We start from the raw sequence: 16,812 nt of genomic DNA, 5'->3' as shown, positions 1-16,812 counted from the left end.
CAAAGGGAAAAGTTATGCAGAAATTTTGCTAAGGAATACTACCTTATTAATCTATACATTGTTAGAGTTAGCCAAAAGAATACTGCATAATGCTCTCATTTTTTGAAAACCCATACAAACCCATACAAAAATTACATAGTATTTTTAACTGAAAAACTTAATTCTTTTAATTAAAAAATACAGGGAGAAGTACTAAAACTACATCTCCAAAAAGTGCAACAACAGCAGAAATGTGTTTACTAGCAGAGTATCTTTATGTGGGAATAGTCTTGTCTAACTGCCTTTAAAAGTTTTTTTTTTATTTTTAAATAACTGCATATTTACAGAAAAGCTGGCAAAAAAATAGTACAAACAATTTTCATATGTTCTTCACTCAGATTGCTCAAATTTTAACATTTTATCACATGTGCTTTCTCAGTGCCTTTTCCTCTATTTCTGAACCAACTGAGAATAAACTGAAGATATGATACCCTTTCACCCCAAATACTTTAGCATATATTTCCTAAAAGAAAAAACAAAACACTGTCCTATACAGCCACTATCAAATAAAAAAATTAATGCTCATAAAATATTTATCTAATCCATTACTGCTTATTTGAACTGGTAAAACAACCTTAATGAAATGCACTTAACCTCTCTGAGCTTCAGTATTATTAGCAATATAATGTGAATAATAAATTCCAACAAATATGAGAAACAAATGAGCTAATGTATGCAAATTATGTTGTGAGTGTAAAATATATGTTTATTATTATTATAAGGAATACTTAAAGTAGTTTGCTCATTTTAAAAACTGCTTAATTCTCCAATCTGAGTTTCACTATATAATATGTGAAGTTGTCAAGTGTAAGAAAATTTGGGGAGATGGTCACTGTGGCAAATTGGAAAGAGTACATGTACAGTCACTCAAATTTATATTAAGAACATAACAAAACAAAGCAAAACAAAACCTCTTTGTTGTTCAAACAAAATTCTGTAGGCCTAATGCTGCACACTGACTCTCTTGGGGAAAATGTCTGCAATCCTTAGCCTAAGTGACCTCCAGAGTCCTTCTAGCTCCAAAACACTATATAATCATAGTAATGCTATACAATTTCAACTGCATGTGGGACTTACTGTAGTACTTTTTTAATCATAACTCATACTTTTTGAAGTGAAATATAGCTGATTTACAGTGTGGTGTTGGTTTCAGGTATACAGCAGAGTGAATCAAATATAGATATATAGACACACAGATTATAGACATAAGTATATCTATCTATCTAGTCTCTTCCAGATTCCTTTCATTATAGCTTACTACAAGATAGTGAAATATAGGGCCCTCCTGGTGGCTCAGTGGTAAAGAATCTGCCTGCCAATGCAGGAGACACAGGTTCCATCCCTGATCCGTTAAGACCCCGCATGCCATGGAGCAACTGAGCACATGTGTCACAACTACTGAGCCTGCGCTCTAGAGCCTGGGGGCTGTAACTGCTGACCACACGACACAACTCCTGAAGTCCGTGCACTCTCGAGCTTGTGCTGCGCACCAGGAGAAGATGCCACAAGGACAAGCTCCTGGCCTGCAGCTAGACAGCAGCCACTGTATTAACGAAGACCCAGCACAGCCAAAAATGAATAAATAAATAAACATTTTAAAAAGGATATTGAATAGAGTTCTCTGTGCTATCCTGTAGATCTTTTTAATCTATTTTATTCATGTATTTTTATTTTTTGGCCACACGGTACTACATGTGGGATCTTAATTCGCTGACCCACATACCCTGCTTTGGAAGTGCAGAGTCTTAACCACTGGACCACTTGGGAAGTCTCTACCTATTTCATACATAGTAGTGTGTATCTGTTCATCCCAAACCCCTAATTTATCCCTCCACTCCCCCTAAATGTAATTCTAAGTAGGGCCATTTAAATAACGTATCTTCTTTAAGACTAGTTTTGGCTTATAAAAAAGAGGTTCAGAAAGTGAAGTCAACACTGTCTGCAAGCAAGCACAACCCTGACTAGATCTGGGGACTACCTCTGAGTATTTATTAAACAAACTATGAAAAGAGATGCCAAAGTAAACCACAAAGAGGAAATAGGGAAGATAAGTTCACGTAACAGGACACAGCACAGATGTAAAAAAAAAAAAAATAGTTTTTTGTTTAACAGAGAGTAAAAATGGATGAAGGAGACAGACAATTCAAAAATGAAGAAATATACATGATAAATAAATACATGATAAGATTTCTATTTCTCAAGTAACCAAAAAACTAAGCATTAAGGTTAAAGACATCAATTTTGTCCTTCCAACTAACAAATTTTTATCATGCCCTAGGGAAAACCACTAGACCATTCAGATATGACCTAAATCAAATCCCTTATGATTATACAGTGGAAGTGACAAATAAGAGTCACGGGATTAGATCTGATAGACAGAGTGCCTGAAGAACTATGGATGGAGGTTCATAACACTGCACAGGAGGCAGTCATCAAGACCATCCCCAAGAAAAAGAAATGCAAAAAGGCAAAATGGTTCTCTGAGGAGGCCTTACAAATAGCTGAGAAAAGAAGAGACGTGAAAGGCAAAGGAGAAAAGAAAAGATATAAGCATCTGAATGCAGAGTTCCAAAGAATAGCAAGGAGAGATAAGAAAGCTTTCCTCAGCAATCAATGCAAAGAAATAAAGGAAAACAATAGAATGGGAAAGACTAGAGATAAAAAAGACTATCTCTTCAAGAAAATCAAAGATAATGAGAATATTTCATGCAAAGATGGGTACAATGAAGGATAGAAATAGTACAGACCTAACAGAAGCAGAAGATATTAAGAAGAGGTGGCAAGAATACACAGAAGAACTGTACAAAAAAGATCTTCATGACCCACAATACCACGATGGTGTGATCACTCACCTGGAGACAGCCAGACAACCTGGAATGCAAAGTCAAGTGGGCCTTAGGAAGCATCACTATGAACAAAGCTAGTGGAGGTGATGCAATGCCAGTTGAGCTATTTCAAATCCTAAAAAATGATGCTGTGAAAGTGCTGCTCTCAATATGCCAGCAAATTTGGAAAACTCAGCAGTGGCCACAGGACTGGAAAAGGTCAGTTTTCATTCCAATTCCAAAGAAAGGCAATGCCAGAGAATGATCAAACTACCACAAAACTGCACTCATCTCACACGCTAGCAAAGTAATGTTCAAAATTCTCCAAGCCAGGCTTCAACAGTACATAAAATGAGAACTTCCAGACATTCAGGCTAGATTTAGAAAAGGCAGAGGAACCAGGGATCAGGTTGCCAACATCCACTGGATCACTGAAAAAACAAGAGAGTTCTGGGAAAACATCTACTTCTGCTTTATTGACTATGTCAAAGCCTTTGATTGTGTGGATCAAAACAAACTGAAAAATTCTGAAAGTTATGGGAATACCAGACCACCTTACCTACCTCCAGAGAAGTCCGAATACAGGTCAAGAAGCAAGTTAGAACTGGACATGGAAAAACAGACTGGTTCCAAATTAAGGCGGTATATTGTCACCCTGCTTATTTAACTTATATGCAGAGTACATCATGAGATATGCCAGGCTGGATGAAGCACAATCTGGAACCAAGATTACTGGGAGAAATATCAATAACCTCAGATATGCAGATGACACCACCCTTATGGCAGACAGTGAAGAACTAAAGAGCCTCTTGATGAATGTAAAAGAGGAGAGTGAAAATGCTGGCCTACAACTCAACATTCAGAAAACCAAGATCACGCCATCCAGTCCCATAACTTCATGGCAAACAGATGAGGAAACAATGGAAACAGTGAGAGACTTTATTTTGGGGGGCTCCAAAATCACTCTAGATGGTAACTGAAGCCAAGAAATTAAAAGATGCTTGCTGCTTGGAAGAAAAGCTATGACCAACCTAGACAGCATATTAAAAACCAGAGACATTACTTTGCCAACAAAGGTCCATCTAGTCAAGGCTATGGTTTTTCCAGGAGTCATGTATGGATGTGAGAGTTGGACCATAAAGGAAGCTGAGTGCCAAGAATTTATGTTTTTGAACTGTGGTATTGGAGAAGACTCATGAGAGTCCCTTGGACTGCAAGGAGATCCAAGTCCATCCTAAAGGAAATCAGCCCTGAATATTCATTGGAAGGACTGATGTTGAAGCTGAAACTCCAATACCTTGGCTATCTGATGTAAAGAACTGACTCATTGGAAAAAACCCTGATGCTGGGAAAGACTGAAGGCAGGAGGAGAAGGGGTCGATAGAGGATAAGATGATTTGGATGGCATCACCAACTCGATGGACATGAGTTTGAGCAAGCTCCAGGAGTTGGTGATAGGGAAGCCTGGCAGGCTGCAGTCCATGGGGTCGCAAAGAGGCAGACACAACTGAGCGACTGAACTGAACTGAACTCATCACATTTAACTGGTAATTTTATTATTTAAATCACCAAGCAATGCAAATAATCTACAAGTTCATCAAGTAAACTCCCCATCTAAACTCCACTACTGACAATTTGGTGTGCGTCTTTTCCTTTCTTTTTTTCTTTTCTCTTTAGAGGTTTTCTTTATATGAAAAATATAGAAAACCATAAAACAAAGTGAAATGCATCCACAGTTGCATATCCTTTTACAGTACCTATATAAAATAAGAAATGATCATTCTAACACCACCCCTATACTTTAACCTCACTCCTCTCGGACATCCCTGTCCTACAACTTTCTCAGTATATACAAATATATTATAAATTCTTTTCATAAAAGTTTTACTTATAAAAATGAGAGCATATTCTATATCCATAATAAATAATAAAAATAATAAATGAACCATAGGGATAAGCCAAAGCTTGTTTTGTCTTAAAGATAATACCTTCTTTTATAGCACCCTTTACAGCAAGGGTGCTATAAACCAGATACCCTCCTTCACTGATTTCTATTAATGGCAGAATCACAAGACTCTGTCTACTTCTTGGAAGCCAATTTGGGAAAATATAAGAATAGCCTTCAAAACATTTTAAAACTTTGATCCAATAATTCCATTCCTAGAGATTTATCATTAGAAAATTCTTAAAGATCTATAAGATGTACAAACATTTTATATTTACAAATATTTATATTTAAGGATGTTCACCATTAAATTTCTAACAAAGCAATTTACAAATATATCATGCAATATCCTAATGCTGGATCATCAGGCAACCATTTAAAAACCATGTGTTTTGAAAATACTGTCTAATATGGAAAAATGCACAATATAATGATAGAGTAAATATACAGAATGCATAATCTGAGGGTTTCTTTCTGTTTTGTGTTTTAAACCTGGGCCATATTTTTTTATTTTTTACTTTTATTTATCAATTTATTTGGCTGTGTCCCATGGCACGCAGGATTAGTGTCCTGAAACTGTGCTCCCTGCAGTGGAAGCTTGGAGTCTTATCCACTGGACTACCAGCGAAGTCCTTGTGAGGGCTTATAAAATATATAAACTAGTTTCATGCATCATCGGGGTGAATTTTTAAAACTTAACACTCAGTTAAAACAAGGCATGTAATAGAAGATCATGTACAATATGACTAAATTTACATAAAGGTTAAAAACAGGCAAAGCTACAAATAAATACACCTATTACCCAAGAATCTTTACTGGGGAGGAACTAGGAAATAATGCCTCAATATTTCACTAGTAGCTCTCATTTGCTGTATCAAAACCGCAAACAACTGTAAAAAGACAGAGAGTAAACAATGGTTGGCTCCCAGGCCTGGAGAGAGCAGATTCAAGCAGGCTGCTGTCACCAGGGTTCTGGGACTTGGGTGCAGGAAGTTCAATTTCAAACTATGTTTAAAGACCATAAGAAGAATATCATTGAAAGAAAATTCAGTAACTTTTTATACCATCAGTATCAAAGGTAAACATTCAGAAAAATAAAAATTTTCAAAAGAAAATCCAAACTGATCTTACATGGCTCCAGTTTTGGAGATAGGGCAGGTATATTCTGCCTTGAGCATCCACATGCTTTCCAACTAAGATTCCCATATTTGCAGTTGGTTTTAAGAAGCAAATGGGGGGAGCAAAAGGGTGAGAATCCAAAATCCACAAACGAATAGGTATGTTATATGTATTACCTATTTGAGACAAAACAAACACATCTTCAAACAATAATGAAAAGCACACATGTTATATTTATGGTATAGCTAAGTGGCATTTTAAGATACAAGTCTAGTCAAATGTATAGGTAAAGGGTTTATGTAAACTGAGGCCTATTTCCCTATATTCATCCACATTCACACTGGAAATATGTTTCCATTAAAGCACCAGCATAACATTTGAGGAAAATTAATCAAGACAATGGCCAGCTTATTCAATTCAATTCAGTAAATATTTATAGGACCTACTGTACTAGAAGTATGGGATACAACTTTTTCTCTATGTAACATTCTATGCTCCACCCAAGTTATTTGTCTACAAGTCTATTTCCCCTTTAACACTATAAACGTCTAGAGGCTATTATATATTATTCATTTCCATGTTCCCTACTACAGTGCCTAACATATCGGATGCTCAGTAGAAGTTTCTTATATAAATAATGACTGAATGAATGAAAGATGAATTTGAGACTAGCCCTCAAGGTGCTCATTAATTAAAGATACCGTAATATACAAGCTGGGTTAGATACACAGAACTCAGAGCTGAAAATAACCTTAACAGTCACCTCATTCAGTGGATCTTAAATTTTAGTACACTGAGATAGGGACCCAAGTGAAAGCTCTTCCGTGTACATGTACCATGTAACGTGCTATATAACCATGTATATCATGCCTCATTTCAGTTCAGTTCAGTAGCTCAGTCATGTCCAACTCTTTGCAACCCCATGGACTGCAGGACACCAGGCCTCCCTGTCCATCCCCAACTCCCGGAGCTTACTCAAACTCATGTCCATCGAGTCAGTGATGCCATCCAACCATCTCATCCTCTGTCGTCCCCTTTTGCTCCTGTCTTCAATCTCTGCCAGTATCAGCGTCTTTTCTAGTGAGTCAGTTCTTCACGTCAGGTGTAAGGGCCAAAATCTAATTGCTTTGGTTTAGAGGAAGCCCAAAGCTAAAGCCAGGTGCAAAACCTAACCTTAAACCAGAAATCTGATCAATCACCTTAACCCTTCCATTGGGTCTCCCGATATTCGCTCCTGCTTTCATGGTCTTACTGCATATGTTTTACAGTGTATTTCAAACATGGCTGCTCAGGAGCAAGAATGCACAGGTTCAAATCCTAGTTCCACAAGTTACTAGCTATAGGATTTTAGGCAAGTTACTTAACTTCTCTGTGTCTCAATTCCTTCCTCTACAAAAAAGAGTAATAAAAGCTCCCACTTCATAGGACTGTTGTAAGGATAAAATCAGTTAAGGTACATAAAATGCTTAGAATAGTACATGACATGGTAAGTACCATGTTGTGCTCAGTTGCTAAGTCATGCCTGACTCTGCAACCACATGGACTACAGTCCACCAGGCTTTTCTGTCCATGGGATCCCAGGTAAGGATACTGAAGTGGGTTACCATTTCCTTCTCCAGGAGATCCTCCCAACCCAGAGATTAAACCTGCAATTCCTGCATTGGCAGGAGGATTCTTTACCACCAAGCCACCTGGGAAGCACAGTAAGTACCATGATGGTTTGGCAATTTTAAAAATTATCTTCAAACCCATTTTGGAAATAAGCAAGGTATAAATAAAAAGTTTTCTCCTCTACTGAAGAAATCTTTTCTCACTAAGGAAATCCTATATTTTTTTCATCTTGCTTCCTTCTCCCCTAAGCACAATGATACTTAGCTCTGCCTGTGTATTAGAAACTCTTTAAGAACTCTGAAATATACCAATACCCAGTCCTTGCCCCTCAAGTTTATGATTCAATGGGACCAGGTCTGGACAACATTTTCTAAAAGCTTCCCATGTAATTCTAAAGGACTGAAAGGCAGTACATAATAGAAATGTCCTGGGATGATTTTTATTATTTTATATCAGCAGTTCTCAGAACCATATTCCTCTTCTAACTTTATTGAAGTATTTAAAATTTTTGTTTTCATTTGGGTATACAACATAATGATTCAATATTTCTATATACTGCAAAATAATCCCCACAATAAGTCTGGTTACACCAGACACCATACACAGTATCTCAGTACTTACAGTATGGGAACAGACATAGCTGTTGGTCCAAACTTAACTTTATGATTATAAAGTCATGTGATCACAGCACCAAAAAATGACTAACAAATACTGAGACACATCGTCACATTCCTCCAGAATTCACTCTAACATTATATACTCTAGGCCAGTATATAATGACCAGCATTTGAAAAATTTGAAAAATGCTGGTCACAATCAATAGCTCATGAAATTAATTTAGTGGACTACAAACAATAAAATTTTTAAATGGAATCAAACAGAAAAATACAATGGCAAGTAGTATGGAATTTCAGTTATACACATATATAACTCTGCATATGCAAGTATTTCTTATTGTGGGTCACAATCAAACACTTAAAAGCCACTCTTTAGGCCATGCAATTTTTTTGTTTTGGAGTGGTAGTCCCAATCTCAATGGAGCCATTTTCTAATGTTAATCACTACCCTTTAAAGAAAAGGAAACTAATGTCTACTGAAGTTATCTTCCTGGTTGATCAAGGTTCTGCTGTCTCCATCAATGCCCCTCCCCAGCTGCATTTATGCATTTTAATATCACACTCATGACAAAGCACGTGTGAGCCTGATTCCCATGGCATCTGGTCCCGTCACTTCATGGCAAATAGATGGGGAAACAGTGTAAACAGTGACAGACTTTATTATTTGGGGTTCCAAAATCACTGCAGATGGTGACTGCAGCCACGAAATTAAAAGACACTTGCTCCTTGGAAGAAAAGTTATGACCAACCTAGACAGCATATTAAAAAGCAAAGACATTACTTTGCCAACAAAGGACCGTCTAGTCAAAGTTATGGTTTTTCCAGTAGTCATGTATGGATGTGACAGTTGTACTATAAAGAAAGCTGAGCACTGAAGAATTGATGCTTTTGAACTGTGGTGTTGGATAAAATTCTTGAGAGTCCCTTGGTCTCCAAGGAGATCCAATCAGTCCATCCTAAAAGAAATCAGTCCTGAATATTCACTGGAAGGACTGATGCTGAAGCTGAACCTCCAATACTTTGGCCACCTGATGCAAAGAGCTGACTCATTTGAAAAGATCCTGATGCTGGGAAAGATTGAAGGCAGGAGGAGAAGGCGACGACAGGGGATGAGATGGCTGGATGGCATCACCGACTCAATGAACATGAGTTTGAGTAAACTCTGGGAGTTGGTGATGGACAGGGAGGCCTGGCGTGCTACAGTCCATGGGGTCGCAGAGCCGGACATGTCTTAGTGACTGAAATGAACTTGTAAGATTTCACTACTGGTATTCTCTCTGCCCTTCTTCCTTCTTTTTCATTCTTTTTTGTCAGCAAATGCCCTGCCTCCTAGCCTGCCCATTTACTTTCAGTAATTCATTACCCAAGATTCAGAACTCCTGGTAAAGTCCTTGGATTTAAAGTAATTATATCATAAGAAAATAATTTGAGCTAGCTGTATAAAAAGTTCAGATGGGTTTGATACACATCTCTAAATAATGGGTGAATGAAGAAAAAGTGTATCACCACCTTGACACAATCTGGAGGGATAAGAAATAATCCAAAAAATTTCTGCAGGTATATATGAGGAAATATCAAGAGAAGATTCACCTGCAGATTAGGACTGGGTAATGGGAGGTTAGATATAAGCTTAACCTCATCTTTTCTCAACTGTTTGAATTTTTTTAGCATGAACGTGTATTTTTTAAAACTATATTTTATTTTGATAAGACTTGGCCTCTGTTTTTAAATTTTTTATTTATTTACTTTTGGCTTGCTGCACAGCTTTTCTCCAATTGCTGTGAGCGGTTGCAGTGCACGGGCTTCTCACTGAGGTGGCTTCTCCTAGAGCACGGGCTCTAAGGCGCTTGGTCTTCAACAGTTGTGGCACATGGGCTCAGTAGTTCCCAGGCTCTACGGCACAGGCTCAACAGTTGTAGGGCATGGGCTTAGCTGTCCTCAGCATGTGGGATCTTCCCTGATGAGCCATCAAACCCGTGTCTCCTGCACTGGCAGGTGGATTCTTGACCACTGAGCTACCAGGGAAGCCCAGTATGTACTATTACATTAACAAAACTAGTAACCAGAACAGAGCAACAAAGGCAAAGAAATAAACGGGCAACATTTAACTGGGCACTTACTACGTGCCAGCAACTGTAAAAGCCAAGAGCTTTACTTAAGGGCAGCACATTTAATCCTCAAAATTCTAGAGTTAAGCTCTACCATTGGCCCACCTTACAGACAAGAAAGATAATAGACTCTGACCTCCTCCTATCAGCTTAGAAATAACTAGTGTGCATCACAAGGAGTTGATATAACTCTAGTCAAAAGCAAAAGGGAAAAAAAGGGTGTACTACAAAATGAAAACGTATTGCATTACTACCTTGGAATTACTACTAGCATCAGAATCAATGACTCTACAGCTCCAGGAAGATGCAGAGGGCCAACAAGTGACATTTTAAGATAACTTTTATGGCCTCTTGTTACCTCCCTACATGATTTAACAAGCAATGATTCATTTAAATCCATAAGTTCCTCTGTCGATATGCAACTACCCTTGAAATCACAGGGGTTGCTAAGAACTATGAATTAATAGTGATTTAGTTAGTGTTTAGTTAGTGATTTTTTGTTTCTTTTTGGGGCAATACTTAACTATTTTAACCTGTCTGGTCATCTGAAAATATGTTGCTTTTTTTGAGTTTTAATGGGCTCTGTGTTTTAGAAATTTCCTATTGGAGTTCTAAGTTCCAGTCTGATAACCAGCTCTGTGGGCTCAGATAAACCACGGGACCAGGATTCAGTTTCACCTATAGCATAGGGATAATGCTACATCATACAGAGGGAAAGGAAGGGGAGCAAAACATGCAGTGGGAAAAAAAGGTGGAACCCCTGCAGTTTGCTTTGGAAAGCAGAGTAAACTCCACAAGCACAGGCTTATGTCTGTCCGGATCACTTGTGTACCTCAAAACCTAGCAGGGTAGTGGGCAGACAGCTGACATTCAATAAACAAATATCCACTGAACTGAACTGAATTTGTTGATATTAACACCTAGGCCTTCCTTCTCTGGGACAGCACTCTGCTATACCCAGTAAGATTCAGTATAGATCATTTACATTTTAAGTGAGGGAATTCCCTGCCAATCCAGTGGTTAGGACGCCAAGCTTCCATTGCTGGGGGCCAGGATTTGATTCCTGGTCAACCCACTCCAGTGTTCTTGCCTGGAGAATCCCATGGACGGGGGAGCCTGGTGGGCTGCCGTCTATGGGGTCGCACAGAGTCGGACACGACTGAAGCGACCTAGCAGCAGCAGCAGCAGCAGCAGGTGAATGAAGATCCCACAAGCCACGTGGTGTGGCCAAAAAAATTAATTAATTAAAAATAAACAATTACTTAATTAAAAATCAACCAGCTTTTTAAAATGTTCTTTAACAGGTACTTTGAGAATGTTATGGAACTAAACGAATACAAGTTCTAATTAAACTGCTCTTTTACAAAATTCCCACATTTTCTCAATTTCCATACTTACCCTGATATATCACAGGAATAGTACCAGTGAAATTCAGTAGGTCTTTCTGGGTACTATCTTTGAAAACTAGAAGAAAAAAAAAGTCCCCAAAAGTGCAATCAGAAGTAGGAAGAACTGTATTATTAATGGGCATGCATGTACATACACACAAACAGAAACACACAATTTGTAAATACCATAATCTACAAATCAGTAAATACATTGACATGGGCAAAGTACTAAATGATATTCTCTTGGAAAGCAGAGCAGGTAGCTGAAAGAACACAGAACTTTGATATTAAATCCCAAGTTCTTGGCCTGCTTTCCTACTTAGAAGTGATAGAAGAAACTTTTACATATTGAGATATGAGGAAGTCATCCTGGCTCATACATTATTTAACTTAAGCTTTATGCTAACTAGAATAGCCAGTTTTGTGGCCCCTTAAACATACATCATGTTAAATTTGTTTTAACAATGAAAGAAAAGGATACACTGTCCAGAAGCAAAGAATGTTTGTTTTGAAGACAAAGCCTCTCTGCCCTAAAACATCAATGCTGGTACTCCTTCAATGATCAAGTTCCCTTCACAGGTGTCAAGGCCATGTTGACTCACTGTGTATGCTCATGAATGTTTTATTTGAAACCCTGAAGGAATGAACCCCTGTCACATTTGATGCTCTTTGTTCTGACATATAAAACTGTGCTGAAAACCATGCTTCTTCAGACTAGCCCTTCAGAATTTTATGAGAGGCTGTCTCCTAAGCTATGATCCTCAGCTTGGCTTGAATAAAATTCCTTTCTGAACTTCCCTGGTGGCTCAGTAACTAAGAATCCACCTGCCAATGCAGAGGACACGGGTTCGATCCCTGGTCCAGGAAGATACCATGTGGCGCACTGCAACTAAGCTTGTGTACCACAACTACAGAGCGTGTGCGCTAGAACCCTCGAGCCACAACTACCAAGTTCGAGTGCTGCAAGTGCTGAAGCCTGCCTGTGCTCTGCAACAAGAGAAGCCACCACAGTGAGCAGCCCGCATTTATTAACATCAGTTAATAATCACTTTCAGATATCAGATTATAAATTTTATAATCAGAAAAAAAGGTTTTATTTTTGAAAGTGACCTTCCAGAAAGATTACTAATAATCTTTGACTTCTCAAACTCCATTATTCTCAACCTTTTTTCAGTCTTCACATTCCTGAAGTTTCAACTTATCCATCAATAATTGGAACACACTGACAGACAGCTAATGCCCTATTTTCTGACCTGGATACAGAAAACACTACATGTGGTTTCAAACTGTCAAACTGCCTTAGAACAAGGTCCTTTTAAGACCTCAGTAGCTAACTATGCTACTTGGGCAGTGTAAGAAAAAAGTCTAAATAGATTTGAAGACTTATCAGAAAGGGAGAAGAGGAAAAGCTAGGCTAACAGAAAACTCAAGGCCAAGAGTGTACATAAGTACACACATTTACCTTGAACTATATGGGTGAAAAATAACAACGGGTGAAGGGGTCACTCTCAGGGAAAAACTAAAGTGGACAGAGGAGTAGAACAGAGATTGTTTCTCAGGGACACAGAACAATCTGGAAATGTGGTACAGAAACTACAGCCATTGTCCAAGCAAATTATTCAAAAACCCAAAAGAGAAATGATTATAACACATGACCAACACTGTCTTCAGTAACAAAATGTACAGTGGCAATATTAATCCTATAGCTTGAGGGTTTAATGGCACCATAGCTCACTTCTCTAGATGAGAGAAAAGAGATAAAGAATTAACTGGTACAACAAAGCTTTAAATCTGTAAGATGAAGGAAGACACTGTAAAAGAACATGTATTATTTAAGCAGAGGGCAAGAGGAACATGAGCACAAGCCCTAACTCCATGCTTAACTAGCTGTGTAATCTTAAGCAAGTTATTTAAACTCTCTGAAAACTGAAGATGATAATACTCACCTCACAGTTCTGGTTGTAAAATAATACGGATAAAACATTTGGAAACATATTTGGTGTTCAACAAATAGTAGCTGTTAAATCCCTCATCCCTGGCATTTATGTACCAGATGCCAGGGTGTTATTCAAGAAAGGCAAGAAAAAGATGGGCCAGAATCTAATCATTTCTTCCACACATAAAATTAGCTCTTCTTTGGCCACTGTGAAAAAAATTTACAAACAATAAATGCTGGAGAGGGTGTGGATAAAAGGGAACCCTCTGGCACTGTTGGTGGGAATGCAAATTGATACAGCCACTATAGGAGGTGGTATGGAGATTCCTTAAAAAACTAGGAATAAAGCCACCATATGACTCAGCAATCCCACTACTAGGCATATACCTGAGGAAAAAAAATTTAAACAACACATGCACCCTAACGTTCACTGCAGCTCTACTTACAATAGCTAGGACACGGGAGCAACTTAGATGTCCATCGACAGATGAATGGACAAAGAAGCTATGGTACATATACAATGGTACATATACAATGGGATATTTACTCAGCCATAAAAAGAAACACATCTGAGTCAATTCTAATGAGGTAGATGAACCTAGAATCTATTATACAGGTAAAGTAAGTCAGAAAAACAATTCTCCTATACTCATACACATATATGGAATCTAGAAAGATAGTACTGATGAACTTATCTGCAGAGCAGCAATGGAAAGCTAGTGGAGGTGATGGAATTCCAGTTGAGCTGTTTCAAATCCTAAAAGATGATGCTGTGAAAGCGCTGCACTCAATATGCCAGCAAATTTGGAAAACTCAGCAGTGGCCATAGGACCGGAAAAGGTCAGTTTTCATTCCAATCCCAAAGAAAGGCAATGCCAAAGAATGCTCAAACTACCGCCCAATTACACTCATTTCATGCACTAGTAAAGTAATGCTCAAAATTCTCCAAGCCAGGCTTCAGCAATACGTGAACCATGAACTTCCAGATGGTCAAGGTGGTTTTAGAAAAGGCAGAGGAATCAGAGATCAAATTGCCAACATCTGCTGGAGCATGGAAAAAGCAAATGAGTTCCAGAAAAACATCTATTTCTGCTTTACTGACTATGCCAAAGCCTTTGACTGTGTGGATCACAATCAACTGTGGACAATTCTGAAAGAGATGGGAATACCAGACTACCTGATCTGCCTCTTGAGAAACCTGTATGCAGGTCAGGAAGCAACAGTTAGAACTGGACATGGAACAACAGACTGGTTCCAAATAGGAAAAGGAGTACATCAAGGCTGTATATTGTCACCCTGCTTATTTAACTTCTATGCAGAGTACATCATGAGAAACGCTGGGCTGGAAGAAGCACAAGCTGGAATCAAAATTGCCGGGAGAAATATCAAGAACCTCAGATATGCAGATGACACCACCCTTATGGCAGAAAGTGAAAAAGAACTAAAGAGCTTCTTGATGAAAGTGAAAGAGGAGAGTGAAAAAGTTGGCTTAAAGCTCAACATTCAGAAAACTAAGATTATGGCATCCAGTCCCATCACTTCATGGCAAATAGATAGGGAAACAGTGGAAACAGTGTCAGACTTTATTTTTGGGACTCCAAAATCACTGCAGATGGTGACCACCGCCATGAAATTAAATTACTCCTTGGAAGGAAAGCTATGACCAACCTAGACAGCATATTAAAAAGCAAAGACATCACTTTGCCAACAAAGGTCTGTCGGGTCAAGGCTATGGTTTTTCCAGTAGTCAAGTATGGATGTGAGAGTTATAAAGAAAGCTGAGTGCCAAAGAATTGATGCTTTTGAACTGTGGTGTTGGAGAAGACTCTTGAGAGTCCCTTGGAGTGCAAAGAGATCCAACTAGTCCATCCTAAAGGAGATCAGTCCTGGGTGTTCATTGGAAGAACTGACGAAGCTGAGAATCCAATACTTTGGCCACCTGATGCGAAGAACTGACTCATTTGAAAAGACCCTTAAGTTGGGAAAGATTGAAGGCAGGAGAAGAAGGGGACGACAAAGAATGAGATGGTTAGATGACATCACTGACTCAATGGACATAAGTCTGAGTAAATTCCAGGAGTTGGTGATGGACAGGGAGGCCTGACGTGCTGCAGTCCATGGGGTCGCAAAGAGTTGGATGGGACTAAGCGACTGAACTGAATTGATATGTAAAATAGTAGCCAAAGGGAATTTGCTGTATGACTCTGGAAACTCAAACTGGGCTGGCAACAACCTAGAGGGGTGGGATGGGAAGGGAGGTTGGAGGGATGTTCAAGTGGGAGGGGGCATGAGTAAACCTATGGTTGATTCATGTTGACGTTTGGTAGAAACCAACACCAGGGACTTCCTTGGTGGCCCATTGGCTTAAGACTCCATGCTCCCAATGCAGGGTTCCTGGGTTCAATCTCTGGTCAGGGAATTAAGAACCCATGCTGCTGCTGCTGCTGCTGCTAAGTCCTCATACACCACAACTAAGACATGGTACAGCCAAATATATTCATTAAATAAATAAAAATTAAAAAAAAGAAAGAAACCAACACCATACTGTAAAGCAATTTTCCTTCAATTAAAAATAAATAAATTAAAAACAAAACAAAAATTAGTTATTCCTAAGAAATAGTTCAATTAACACCCCAAATTTTCTAATATATGAGCTGAATTAGATGTATTTTCTTAACTCAAGCTAATTCAAATACAAAATATATAGAATAAAGTTTTCAAAACTCTGTGCTTTGACTAATTCATAAGTCCTGAAATCAATTTAGTCAGTCTTAATCATCATTTGTTTTTAAAAGGGAGGGAATAGAAAATGCCAGTGTACATCATATTTTAGTTATGTATACATGGGATCATGATATAAAATGTATTTCCAAGTGTGAGCTGGGGTCAGAAATTTTGAAAGATGAAGAAGTAAAATCTTTCTCAGGTAACCAAACTCTCTATATTAAGCTAAAAAGATAACTAAAATGTCATTAATTTATTATCAACTATATATGTGATAGGCAAAATAATGGCCTCTGAAGATGTCCAAAACTCTAATCCTTGGAACACATATATTTATATTACCTTGCTTGGCAAAGAAACTTTTTTTAGATGCAATTAAGTTAAGGACCCTGACAATTTCCCTGAGGAAATTATCCTGTAAGATTAGAGTGGGCCTAAGCTAATCACCGGAGAAGGCAATGGCAACCCACTCCAGTGCTCTTGCCTGGAAAATCCCATGG

General features: G+C 38.4%; 1 protein-coding gene across 6 annotated transcripts in view; it reads right to left on the bottom strand.

The window, feature by feature from the left end:
• The window catches only part of UEVLD (UEV and lactate/malate dehyrogenase domains), a 58,152-nt gene that overhangs the window by 31,520 nt on the left and 9,820 nt on the right, over window positions 1-16,812 (bottom strand). For 4 of the 6 annotated variants that reach the window (XR_011251651.1, XR_011251650.1, XR_011251652.1 and 1 more), the window contains exons 3-4: window positions 11,663-11,728; window positions 5,941-6,104 (exon numbers count right to left, since the gene is read on the bottom strand). Coding sequence is in view for 2 of the 6 variants with exons in the window: in XM_069565044.1 (XP_069421145.1) it covers window positions 5,941-6,104; window positions 11,663-11,728 (230 nt within the window). In the remaining 4 variants the exon portion in view is untranslated. The remainder of the gene's footprint in view (window positions 1-5,940; window positions 6,105-11,662; window positions 11,729-16,812) is intronic. The other 2 variants (XM_069565046.1, XM_069565045.1) reach the window with 1 other exon arrangement.

The sequence above is a fragment of the Ovis canadensis genome, chromosome 21, assembly GCF_042477335.2.
Source record: "Ovis canadensis isolate MfBH-ARS-UI-01 breed Bighorn chromosome 21, ARS-UI_OviCan_v2, whole genome shotgun sequence".
NCBI classification, from domain to species: Eukaryota; Metazoa; Chordata; class Mammalia; order Artiodactyla; family Bovidae; genus Ovis; species Ovis canadensis.
This window is presented reverse-complemented; position numbering and strand designations above follow the sequence as displayed.